General features: G+C 33.9%; 3 protein-coding genes across 3 annotated transcripts; 2 read left to right on the top strand and 1 right to left on the bottom strand.

The window, feature by feature from the left end:
• The first annotated feature begins 2,000 nt into the window (after nt 1–2,000).
• On the top strand, nt 2,001–6,719 carry LOC110768794 (ent-kaurenoic acid oxidase 2-like). Its single transcript, XM_021972649.2, has 8 exons — nt 2,001–2,233; nt 2,367–2,847; nt 2,940–3,203; nt 3,455–3,544; nt 3,687–3,765; nt 3,850–3,956; nt 4,058–4,179; nt 6,547–6,719. The coding sequence occupies exons 1-8, from the start codon at nt 2,001–2,003 to the stop codon at nt 6,650–6,652; spliced, it is 1,482 nt and encodes a 493-aa protein (XP_021828341.2). The 3' UTR covers nt 6,653–6,719.
• A 637-nt stretch (nt 6,720–7,356) lies between these two features.
• LOC110768800 (ent-kaurenoic acid oxidase 2-like) lies at nt 7,357–10,995 on the top strand. The gene is made up of 8 exons (XM_021972655.2): nt 7,357–7,623; nt 7,749–8,229; nt 8,322–8,585; nt 8,740–8,829; nt 9,133–9,211; nt 9,295–9,401; nt 9,499–9,620; nt 10,341–10,995. The coding sequence occupies exons 1-8, from the start codon at nt 7,391–7,393 to the stop codon at nt 10,444–10,446; spliced, it is 1,482 nt and encodes a 493-aa protein (XP_021828347.1). The 5' UTR covers nt 7,357–7,390; the 3' UTR covers nt 10,447–10,995.
• Nucleotides 10,614–12,153, bottom strand: LOC110768801 (glycine cleavage system H protein 3, mitochondrial). Its single transcript, XM_021972656.2, has 4 exons — nt 11,949–12,153; nt 11,541–11,629; nt 11,218–11,388; nt 10,614–10,994 (listed from the first exon to the last, which is right to left on the bottom strand). Exons 1-4 carry the CDS (start codon nt 12,055–12,057, stop codon nt 10,866–10,868), a joined length of 498 nt encoding a protein of 165 aa, XP_021828348.1. The 5' UTR covers nt 12,058–12,153; the 3' UTR covers nt 10,614–10,865.
• Nucleotides 12,154–12,325: the final 172 nt, after the last annotated feature.

Raw genomic sequence — 12,325 nt, 5'->3', positions numbered from 1 at the left:
AACCTTTATACTTCATCGATGTCAAACCACAATCCTCAAGAGCCATACCAAAATCCCGCATTTGTGACGCCGGTCTATATCGTCTGCCCAAATACTCATTAAGCTCCAAAACTTCATTAAAATCACCTCCCACTACCCAAGGACCCAAATACCCATCCGTCAAACGACGTAACAATTCCCAAGAGTGTTTCCGCGATGCAAGGTCCGGGTTACCATAAAAACTCGTAAAACGAAAACAATTTTGTGTCACACCCTCAATCATGGCATCAATATGCCCTGAAGAAAAAGATCTAATAGAAACCTTCACCCCGTGCCGCCACAATAAAGCCAGACCACCAGCTCGGCCATTTCGGCTCACACTAAAATGCCCAATTGCGCCTAAATCAAATAGTTAAATTGACATCTCAATTCAAATCTAGGTAGTTGATGATTGGTTATCTAGTAACAAGCACTATATAACTTTTTGAAATTTATTTTATATTTTTAAATAAGGAAATCTCGTTGTTAAAAATATTTATCTAATTTCTTGCTGGGTTTTTCTTTTAGGGTATAGGGTTTTGGAATTTTTCTTTGCAATCTAAACATGCCACCATCTAGGAGATACGATTTTGGATATACAAAACAACTAAAAAAAAAACATCGAGCAATTGACTCAATCTCAAGATTGGTTATTAGAGGTAGCGAGGGAGCTTTTGGGAGCCTAAGGAGCTTATTTTTGTACCTAACATACTAATATTTAACTTTCGAAACATTCAAAATTTTATGAATTTGATTTGTGATTGCTATTGCATGCTAATTGATGATTAATTTTAGATATAAAAAACTTGTTTTATGACATTAAGCTATGGAAAATGATTTGTTTTAGTACTTTCGTCTTAGATTATGTGAGGGCCTCAATTTAAATTTTGCACAGGGCTCTCAAAATCTCAGGCCGGCTCTACCTCTCTGCATCTCTTTGACTTTCAAACTCTTCACTCAATTACTTTCTTTGGTTAACCATATCTTTATTTTCATTACACGTTTATTCTGGGATAAAATTCATTTTTAATGACTTTTTGTTCTCACCCAGACAAACAAATCCTAACATTGGACGTTGTTTGCTGGATTGTATTTATGTCAGTTATTTAAATTCATGGAATTTCTCATACGCTATGTTTTGGTTTTAACTATATACTCAGTATCTTCGTAACAAATTTATTCTGCGATAAAAATATAATTTTAAGAAGGAGAAGCTTAGCTGGTTAGATACTGCACATTCTTAAAAAGAAAAAAATTGGTAATAATGGCTTATGGAAAATTGTAAGATGCAGAGGGGATGAATGGAGAGGAAAGAGACGTAGAAGGAACAAAGAGGGAAAAGGGAGAAAAAAGAGTCAAATAGGAAAGAGAGAGAATTAAATAACTATTTTTTTTGGAGAAATAATAAAACAATTAATGAGATGGGAGAGATATTAAAATCTTAATTAAAATGTTATCAGGATTCAATGCATAAATATTTAAATAATGGTCCAAAAATTGGGTCATAACTTGTGTTACTTCTGTTTTTTTTTTTTTTTTGAGTGAGGGAGGGGAGTTTCTCTCACACACACAACTAAGATGTCATGGGGGTTCAAACCTAGGACTTATGGTCTGCAAGTTAAGACCTCTTTTCACTGGACTAGACCCATTGGCTTTGTCTTACTTATTTAGAGGCATTTGTAATGGTTGTTTACAAAAGCACAAATATTTCTTGTCATTTTAAGTATTAGGAAGGTAGGTAGTGTATGGTAAGCTAATATAGGGGATCACTTTTTCCTTTTATAATCTTAATCACATAGTATGGTACACATTCTGTGCATGATCCTTTTGGGTTCATTCATCACATTTAATATTTCTTTGTGAATTTAATATTTTCTTTCTATGACATGTCACCAAAATATTCATGGTACTACATAAGCAAGCAAAACCCAAACATCAGTCACTTGTTGTCTAAAGGCCTGTAAATCCAAGGAAACTGGAAAATGGAGTTGGGTTTCTGGAGTTTGGTTTTCACAGCTTCAATTGGTGGGCTTGGTGCTATACTTTTGATCCTAAAGAGAGCAAATGAGTGGTACTTTGTGAGCAGATTGGGAGAAAAGAAGAACACTCTACCTCCAGGTGACATGGGCTGGCCTTTCATTGGCAACACCTTGTCTTTCCTCAAGGCTTTAAAATCTAATGATCCTGATTCTTTCATCTCAAACTGTGTCAAAAGGTCTCTCTCTCTCTCTCTCTCTCTCTCTCTCTCTCTCTCTCTCTCTCTCTCTCTCTCTGCTCCCATTGTAACTCAAAGTTGAAACAATTTGATGAGAAATCGAGTATATTCTTAACTTTTCTGTTGGTACCAGGTATGGCAGCACAGGAATTTACAAGGCCTATTTGTTTGGAAAGCCAACCATAATTGCTACAGCACCTGAAACATGTAGGCAGGTCTTGATGGATAGTTTACAATTTAAGACTGGTTGGCCAAAAGCGACTGCTGAGTTAATGGGAAGGAAATCATTTGTGACCCTTCCTGAAGACGAACACAAGCGCCTTCGCAAGCTGACCACAGCCCCAATCAGCGGTCACAAGGCGTTGTCTATGTATCATGAATACATTAAGCATGTCACAGTAAGTTCATTGGATGAATTGGCCAAAGCAGATAGGCCTATTGAGTTCTTGTCTGAGATTAGGAAGATAACTTTCAAAATAATCATGTTTATTTTCTTGAGCTGTGAGACTGGTCCAATGATGGAGACCATGGAGAGAGAATATGCTATTCTCAATCATGGACTAAGAGCCATGGCCATAAACCTTCCCGGCTTCGCTTTTCATAAAGCGCTTAAGGTCAGATTATCCTAAATAGATTTCTTCATTTGAGTTCATTTCTTTTTTTCCTTTCAAACTGGACTTGATAATGACATTCTTGCATGTATCAGGCTCGAAAAAAGATGGCTAAGATTATTCAAGATGTTGTAGATGGAAGAAGGGCAAGAAAAGCGAATAATCTATCACGGGAAAGAACAGATTTGATGGATTTGTTAATGGAAGTTGAAGATGAGAATGGTAAAACATTAGATAATGAGGAGATAATAGACATAATTCTCATGTACTTAAATGCAGGACATGAATCTTCAGCCCATGCCACTTTGTGGGCTATTCTCTTCTTACATGAACGTCCAGAATACTACCAAAAAGCCAAGGTGGGTGCATATCAATAGTGGTTTGATGCATTTTGAACATTTTTACTAGTCTTCATTTTCCAAAACTGATAACTGTCTTCTTTTTTTTTGGGTTAAATTTGTTGTTCTGTTTTGTTAGTTCTTCTGAGTGTTGTACTTGTAAAGAAATTGTTAGTGTAAAACTCAACTGCATGTTTTCCTGCAGTTGCTATCTTATCTTGGTTTCTTTTCAAACTTTTGGAAGCTAATTTCTAGATGTTGTTATGTTTCAGGCAGAGCAAATGGAGATTCTGAAAAGGGCATCATCACCAGAAGCGGGATTGGACTTTAAAGAAACTAAACAGATGGAATATCTATCCAAGGTATGTTTTCTGTGGCTATTGAATCCTAGAGAGGGTGATTTATTTTCCTCTGATACCCAAGTCATGCCCTCAGATTTGAACTTCAACTAGCTCTACAGCTAATAGAAATGTAAGTAATACGTAACATATTTCGACAATATAGGTCATCGACGAAACACTGCGCGTTGTTAACATCTCATTATATAGCTACCGGGAGGCTACAACTGATGCGAACGTCGCTGGTAAATTTCTCTACTTTCCCCCTTTCTTGTTTCATCTGTTTCTTGTACAGAAAGAAACTTACTAGAAGATGATCTGCTTTCAAGGTTATACAATACCAAAGGGCTGGAAAGTAATGATGTGGTACAGAGGTGTTCATTTGAACCCAGAATATTATCCGGATCCAAAGGAGTTTAATCCCTCAAGATGGAATGTAAGCAAGAAAATGCATATAATTGAATGTAATTTTTAATTAATAGCAAATGCATGTGATACAAGATGTGGGATTTTTTACTGTTTATTTTGTTTTTGTAGGAAAATAAAGGCAAGGCAGGGACTTTCATTCCCTTTGGAATAGGAAGTAGGCTATGTCCTGGAAGTGATTTGACCAAGCTTGAAATTTATGTATTTCTTCACTATTTTCTCCTTCATTACGAGTGAGTTTCCTTGCTTTCCATTTGTTCTTTCTTTCCACTTTTCTTTGAAACAACTAACTTCAAAGTCATGAATATAATCTGTAAGGTTCCACTTGGACATTTGGATTTATAAGATGTAGGATTTGTATCCCTCATTTTAAATTCATACGTAGTCAAAATGGAATAAAATTTGTGGAAGGTGAGATTTCAAATCTAAGAGTTTTAGTTATATTGTATGTGACATGTCCAATAGAAATGGTAAATATGGAAGGTGAGATTTTAAATCAAAGAATTTTGTTGTATAGTAAATTTGGTTTAAGGAAATGTTAACAATTTTAATTGCAATGGTCCCTGAATATGTAACTAAGTTTCATTTTGGATGTCAATGTGGCGGTCAAAATAGGTAGGTTGTTTGCGTGGTGATTAATTTGTACATGAATTGATAGTTCTACACTTCAAATTGACGGTTGACACAATTGGGGACGCTAAAAGTTCAAATTTGAATTGAAAGACCAAAATAAAACTCGAGTACAAGTTCAGGGACCATAACAGTTAAAAATTGGGCTTGTCCAATATAGGTCCCTACAATTTCTATTTCCTAGACATATACCCATCATTCTATAAATTTATGTGTAAAACCCAATTTCAAACTTAAATGACCAGTAAGATATAAGAGGTCGTAGTATTCCTATGTTTTTACATCCTTGCCATCATACTTCATATTTTATTTATAATTAATTCCAAGCATTTCATTAACTGCTATAATTGTAATTAAAACTCCCTATTAATAGCATATCAATCACCCCATTTCTTTTGGTTGTCATTCCCTCTAACATATCGCCCCCTAAAATTGCAAACCAAAAATATATATATGTAAATTACATGTCTAATAATGTACATATGAAAAATATAAATATAAATATATAGGTATATTATTTACCAAATTTTTTAAAAAACAAATAGGTCAGTTACTTTGTAATTGATACTTCCGTACATTTTTCATAAATTAAAAATAGGTACACAATAATTTATAGAAAATAGGTGCGTTGTATAATTGAAATTTATACACATTTTTTTAATAAATTAAAAATAGGTACATTATACTAGGTAAATTGTTTTACTAGGTAGTTGCATTGTATAATTGAAATTTATGCACATTTTTTATAAATTAAAAATAGGTACATTATTTAGAAGAAAAAAATAAATTCATTATATACTAGGTAAATTGTTTTACTAGGTATACATTATTAGAGGAAAAAAAAAAGGTACATTATTTAGAGAAAAAAAAAAGGTACATTATTTAGAGAAAAAAAATAGATACAAAATTTAGCGAAAAAATAGGTTCATTATACTAGGTAAATTGTTTTACTAGGTACATTATTAGAGAAAAAAAAAATAGATACATTATTTGGAGAGAAAAAATAGGTTCATTTAAAAAAAAAAATTGTTTTCATAAAACAAACAATAAAAAGATGATCAAATTATTTTTCATAAAACAAGTAATAGGTGCTTTATTTAGAGAAAAAAAGAGTACATTATTTAGAGAAAAAATAGGTTCATTTAAAAAAAATGTTTTTCAAAAAAGAAACAATAAATAGATTATCAAATTATTTTTCAACATAATTAAAATGTACACTATTATTCATAAAACTATAATAAAATGGATTACTAGTCGTATAATTCATAAAAGGAAAACAACATTAATTTCTAAATTCAACATTGAATTTAAATTACTAATACGTTAAATAGATTACTAGTCGTAATTCATAAAAGGAAAACAACATTAATTCAAAAATAGATTACTAGTCGTAAAATACATTACTAATACATTAATGTTGAATTTAATATTTAATTTCAAATAAGTTTCTAAATTAATTCTTACATCCATTACAACCATTTGGTGATATTTTCAAATTCAACGTGTGTCATTAGTTACACCCCCCATAACACATTAAGTCATAAATAGGGGTAGTTTTGGAATCCGAAAAATACAATAAATCAGATTTTAAGTTATATTAGGTAACTTGCTTAGTTGGATCCTAGTCATCGGGTATTATTTGAAAAAATTGGGTATTTTAAATAGAAAACTAAAGGAAAGGGTTGTAGGTGATTTAAAATGAATTTTATGGGTCTAAGCTCAATTTACTATTAAAAACTCATTAACAACATATATGCATTTGTATAGATTCAAAAGAACTTAAATTTCAACCGTACATTGTTTCTAATCATTTCAAATTATGCATGTCCCTTCTTTTTTAAGTCCTTTCCATTGCAATGTCCTGGTTATATACTATTATTTTATCTATGTTCATGTGTCACACAGTGACAGTGCTTTATGTAAAAGTGCTTCCTTACATTGTTTCTGACCTTTGTGCTTTCTGAGTGCAGGCTTGAACTAGTCAATCCGGGATGTGGAGTGAAATACTTACCTCATACAACTCCTAGAGACAATTGCCTTGCAAAAATTAAGAAGCTTCCATGGCCATCTACATAACCTGAAAATATAAGGCCAAAACTTGCTTCCTTTGGTATAATAATAAATATTTACTCGTGGAGCTAGTGGACTTTTTAATTTATGGGATGTAAACTTGCTTCATTTAAATTCATGGATGGTGTATTCTAGGATTGTGTTTGTTAATTGAGGTAAAGAAATGAGTTTGATCTTCTCTCTCACTTTTTTTTAGTTGTTGAATGCATTCTTTCTTTTGATAAATGCAAATTACTTTAATTTTACTTTTCCAAGTTGGTTTGAGCGGATTTGCTCTCTACCCTGCACCCGATTTCATATCTCCCTCCTCTTAGTTTGGATTAAATTAAAGTAGAATATTGTATGTATAAAAATAAAAAAATAATTAATAAATAACTTGTGTCACATTTTTAGTGGCATTTGTTCTCCAATGGTGGTTTACAAAAGCAGAAATATATCTTCTCGTTTAATTAATAAGAAGGTAGAGTATAGTAAGCTAAAATAGGGGATCACTTTTTCGTTTTATAATCTTAATTACATAGTATGGTCAAATTCTGTGTGCATGATCCTTTTAGGTTCATTCATAATTTTTTTGTTGTCATTCAAAGATGCTGTTGAGAGATGCTTTGGTATTTCAGAGAGCATAAGGTCAAATTCTACATGCAAAACCCAAACTTGAGTCCAAAATTTCTACTAAGATAAAAGGTTGGTGTTAGCTCAATCAGTCACTTGTCTAAAAGCCTGTAAATCCAAGAAAAGTGGAAAATGGAGTTGGGTTTCTGGAGTTTGGTTTTCACAGCTTCAATTGGTGGGTTTGGTGCTTTGCTTTTGATCCTAAGGAGAGCAAATGAATGGTATTTTGTGAGCAGATTAGGAGAAAGGCAGAAGACTCTGCCTCCAGGTGGCATGGGCTGGCCTTTCCTTGGCAACACCTTGTCTTTCCTCAAGGCTTTAAAATCTGATGATCCTGATTCTTTCATCTCCAACTACGTCAAAAGGTCTCTCTCTCTCTCTCTCTCTCCCTCTCTCTCTCTCTCTCTCTCTCTCTCTCTCTCTCCCATTGTAACTCAAAGTTGAAACTATCTGATGAGAAATATATGCTAAACTTTTCTGTTGGTACCAGGTATGGCAGCACAGGAATTTACAAGGCCTGTTTGTTTGGAAAGCCAACCATAATTGTTACAGCACCTGAAACATGTAGGCAGGTCTTGATGGATAGTTTACAATTTAAGACTGGTTGGCCAAAATCAACTTCCGATTTAATGGGAAGGAAATCATTTATGAGCCTTTCTGAAGAGGAACACAAACGCCTTCGCAGGCTGACAGCAGCCCCGATCAGCGGTCACAAGGCATTGTCTATGTACCATGAGTACATTAAGGATGCCATAGTAAGTTCATTGGATGAATTGGCCAAAGCAGATAGGCCTATTGAGTTCTTGACTGAGATTAGGAAGATAACTTTTAAAATAATCATGTTTATTTTCTTGAGCTGTGAGACTGGTCCAATGATGGAGACCATGGAGAAAGAATATGCTATTCTCAATCATGGACTAAGAGCCATGGCCATAAACCTTCCTGGCTTCGCTTTTCATAAAGCGCTCAAGGTCAGATTATACTAAATAGATTTCTTCATTTGAGTTAATTTCTTTTTTTCCTTTCAAACTGGACTTCATAATTACATTGTTGCATGTATCAGGCTAGAAAAAAGATGGCTATGATTATTCAAGATGTTGTAGATGGAAGAAGGGCAAGAAAAGAGAATAATCTATCACGGGAAAGAACAGATTTGATGGATTTGTTAATGGAAGTTGAAGATGAGAACGGTAAAACATTAGATGATGAGGAGATAATAGACATAATTCTCATGTACTTGAATGCTGGATATGAATCTACAGCCCATGCCACTTTGTGGGCTACTCTCTTCTTAAATGAACATCCAGAATACTACCAAAAAGCCAAGGTGGGTGCATATCAATACTGGTTTGATGCATTTGAACATTCTTACTAGTCTTCATGCTGCAGAACTAAAAATGGACTTCCATTTGTTTGGTTAAATTTTCCCGGTTTCGTTTCAAATTTTTGGAGGCCAATTTCTAGTTGTTATAATGTTTCAGGCAGAGCAAGTGGAGATTCTTAAAAGGGAATCATCACCAGAAGAGGGATTGAACTTTAAAGGAACTAAACAGATGGAATATCTATCTAAGGTATGTTTTCTGTGTCTAATTTTAACACCCTGAAGATATTTTATGTTATAGCAAATGCTTACTCTTTTCTTGGGGAGATTGCAAAATATTGATTTATCATCATAAGTACAAGAAGTACTATTGAATCCTAGAAATAATTCTAGGTACAATGCAAACTCTTGCTCAAAGTGAGACCACTAATTTCAAATGCTGCACAAAGGGAGGGTGATTTATTTTCCTTTGATACCCAAATCTTGCCCTCAGATTTGAACTTCAACTATCTATACAGCTAATAGAAATTGGAGTAACATATTTTGACAATAGGTAATCGACGAAACACTGCGCGTGGTTAACGTCTCATTGTATGGCTATCGGGAGGCTGCAACTGATGTGAACGTCTCTGGTAAATTTCTCTACTTTCTCCCTTTCTTGTTTCTCTGTTTCTTGTACAGAAAGAAACTTACTAGAAGATGATCTGCTTTCAAGGTTATACAATACCAAAGGGCTGGAAAGTAATGATGTGGTACAGAGGTGTTCATTTGAACCCAGATTATTATCCGGATCCAAAGGAGTTTAATCCCTCAAGATGGAATGTACGCCAGAAAATGCACATAATTGAATGTAATTTTTAATAGCAAATGCATGTGATACAAGATGTGGGATTTTTTACTGTTTATTTTGTTTTTGTAGGAAAATAAAGGCAAGGCAGGGACTTTCATTCCCTTTGGAATGGGAAGTAGGCTATGCCCTGGAAGTGATTTGACCAAGCTTGAAATTTCTATATTTCTTCACTATTTTCTCCTTCATTATGAGTGAGTTTCCTTGCTTTCCATTTGTTCTTTCTTTCCACTTTTCTTTGAAACAACTAACTTCAAAGTCTCCTGAATATAATCTGTAAGGTTCCATTTGGACATTTGGATTTATAAGATGTAGGATTTGAATCCCTCATTTTAAATTCACATGTCCAAATGGAATGACTTGTATGAAAGGTGAGATTTCAAATCCAAGAGTTTTAGTTATATTGTGTATGTCCAATAGAAACGGCATATATGGCAGGTAAGATATCAAATCAAAGAGTTTTATTGTATTGTAAATTTGGTTTAAGCAAATGTTAACAATAGGGTTCTTAATTGCAATGGTCCCTAAATTTGTAACTTATTGTCAATGCGGCCGTCAAAATAGGTAGGTCGTTTTAGCAGTGATTTGTACATAAATTAAAAGTTCTATCCTTTAAATTGACAGTCATATCAATGAAATTGTCACCTAAGTACAAGTTCCGAGACCGTAACAATTAAAAATACATTAACAATATGTATGCTTTTGTGTAGTTTCGAATTATGCACATCTCTTCTTTTTTAAGTCCTGCCATTGTAATGTTCTTGTCATCATACTATTATTTTATCCATGTTCATGTGTCACAATGACAGTGCTTCATATAAAAATGACCTTACATATGGATGGCACAAAACGAAATGCTTGTTGATCTGTAAATATAATAGATAGTCTTTGACCTTTGAAATTTTCGAGTGCAGGCTTGAACGACTCAATCCGGCATGTGGAGTGAGATACTTACCTCATACAAGTCCTAAAGACAATTGCCTTGCAAAAATTAAGAAGCTTCCATCGTCATCAGTATAAACTGAAAGTTAATGGATTTTTTTCTCTATTTTTTGCTTTGTGCTTATTTGCCTTTCATTAGATTTGAACTCGAAATCTACTTCAAAATAATGGATATTCAGTGTCACTAAATCAAATAGTTATTGGCTATATAGTGTGAGAAATGAGAGGACTAATAGCCATCGATGTGAAATGAACCTTAATTCTTTTTTATCCCTTATTTTTTTGTCCAAAAACATTCGTATGAACCTTAATTCACATGAAGTACAGACAAAAGGTGGAGAGATGATACATAGTACAACAGAAAGGGACATAAGCAAAGCAAATTGAACTTAGAGCCCGGAGTACTTTCATAATATATGACAACTTATCAAACATTAAACCTTAAACATCTGAAAACCAGTTAGTTTCAAGATCATTGGGACCTGCATGTTCAAATTCTAGTGGGCGGCATCTTCTTCCTCACAAAACTTCGTGTATTCTTTAGCACCCAACAAGGATTCTACTTCTGATGGATTGCTGGGCTTAATCTTGATCATCCATCCATCTTCATATGGGCTTGAATTGATCTTCAATATAGAACACACCCAAAGAAAGTTAAATTTATTAAATAAATAAAAACTGTATACTTGTGTACAGTTTAAATAATGGCATCAGTTCAAATTAACGGTTTAACAATATAACATGGCAAACTATCTGAGAGTACGCAACCGGTCAATTATAACATGCATTTCAAAGAAGGGTAGCTTTGTTTTGGTAAAAAGTGTAAAGGTGGAAAGGAAGATTAATTACCAAACCAGGTGATTCAGTAAGCTTTGAGTTAACCTCAACCACATCACCAGAAATTGGGGAATTTATATCACTGGTTGCTTTGACACTCTCCACAGCTCCAAAGCTGGCACCTGCAGAGACTGAGCGACCAGCTTCTGGCAGCTCAACAAACACAACTTCTCCAAGATGGTCCTGAAACAAAACTTCACCTACATCACTCACTCTCTGGGCTATTTCAAACTTCAGGTCCAATAGGGAATTTTTTGGACCAAGTTAACTTCTTTTTCTTTTCTTTTTTTCACAGACAAGTGGAAATGGAGATGTGTATATTATTTAATATTAACCTGAGCATGATCAGTGATACCAATTGTTGCAACTGAGCCTTCATGCTTCACCCACTCATGTGAAGATGCATACTTCAACCCTTCCAGAACTGCAAATCCAACATCACTCCCAAAATTACAATTCTTTTGAACTTAGCAGCAATAATAAATAAATAATAAAAAATAAATCCAAATCATTTGCATAACTTTAAAAACTTGAATGTTACCCAAACCACTAAAGAAGAACATCGGAACCAAAATACAGCATTAAAAATGAAAAAATGCATGCATTGGTGAAAAGCTAGGCCATTCTATAATCTGTAACCCTACAAACTGCTGAATTTGTCACCAGTTCATACAAATGTAAAGAAACTAAGAACCCATTAACTTGAAATAGAGTATTAAGTTGAAGAGAGGAGTGTTTATTACCAGAAGAAAAGCATCTGGAAAAAGAAAATGCAGGAGAGAGGTGGGCTTTGGAGGCACTAGAGATTCTGAGTGCATTGGCTGTAGAAGAAGCCCACATTCTCAATGCCATGTTTCTCTGCCTGCGTTATCTCTATGTGTATGTCTGGTTATCTCTCAAACTCCAAGGCTAATATCAAAATAAGAAGGGCACAGTTTGGAGATGTCGTTTTATCTTGGATGGATGGTTGGCAGCAAAAGCCTCATCCTAATAAGAGTGAGAATACACAGACCCAGCTTTTTTTTTTTCTTTTTTTTTTTTAAATTTCTATTAATATTTTGTTTTGTGAATATATCAACCTGTTTTAAAAGTGAGACTGTCATCATTCATCACTGTATAT

The sequence above is a fragment of the Prunus avium genome, chromosome 5 (genome assembly GCF_965620075.1).
Source record: "Prunus avium chromosome 5, drPruAviu1.hap1.1, whole genome shotgun sequence".
Lineage (NCBI taxonomy): Eukaryota > Viridiplantae > Streptophyta > Magnoliopsida > Rosales > Rosaceae > Prunus > Prunus avium.
Note: the sequence above shows the minus strand (reverse complement) of the source record. Positions and strands in the feature narration are given on the sequence as shown.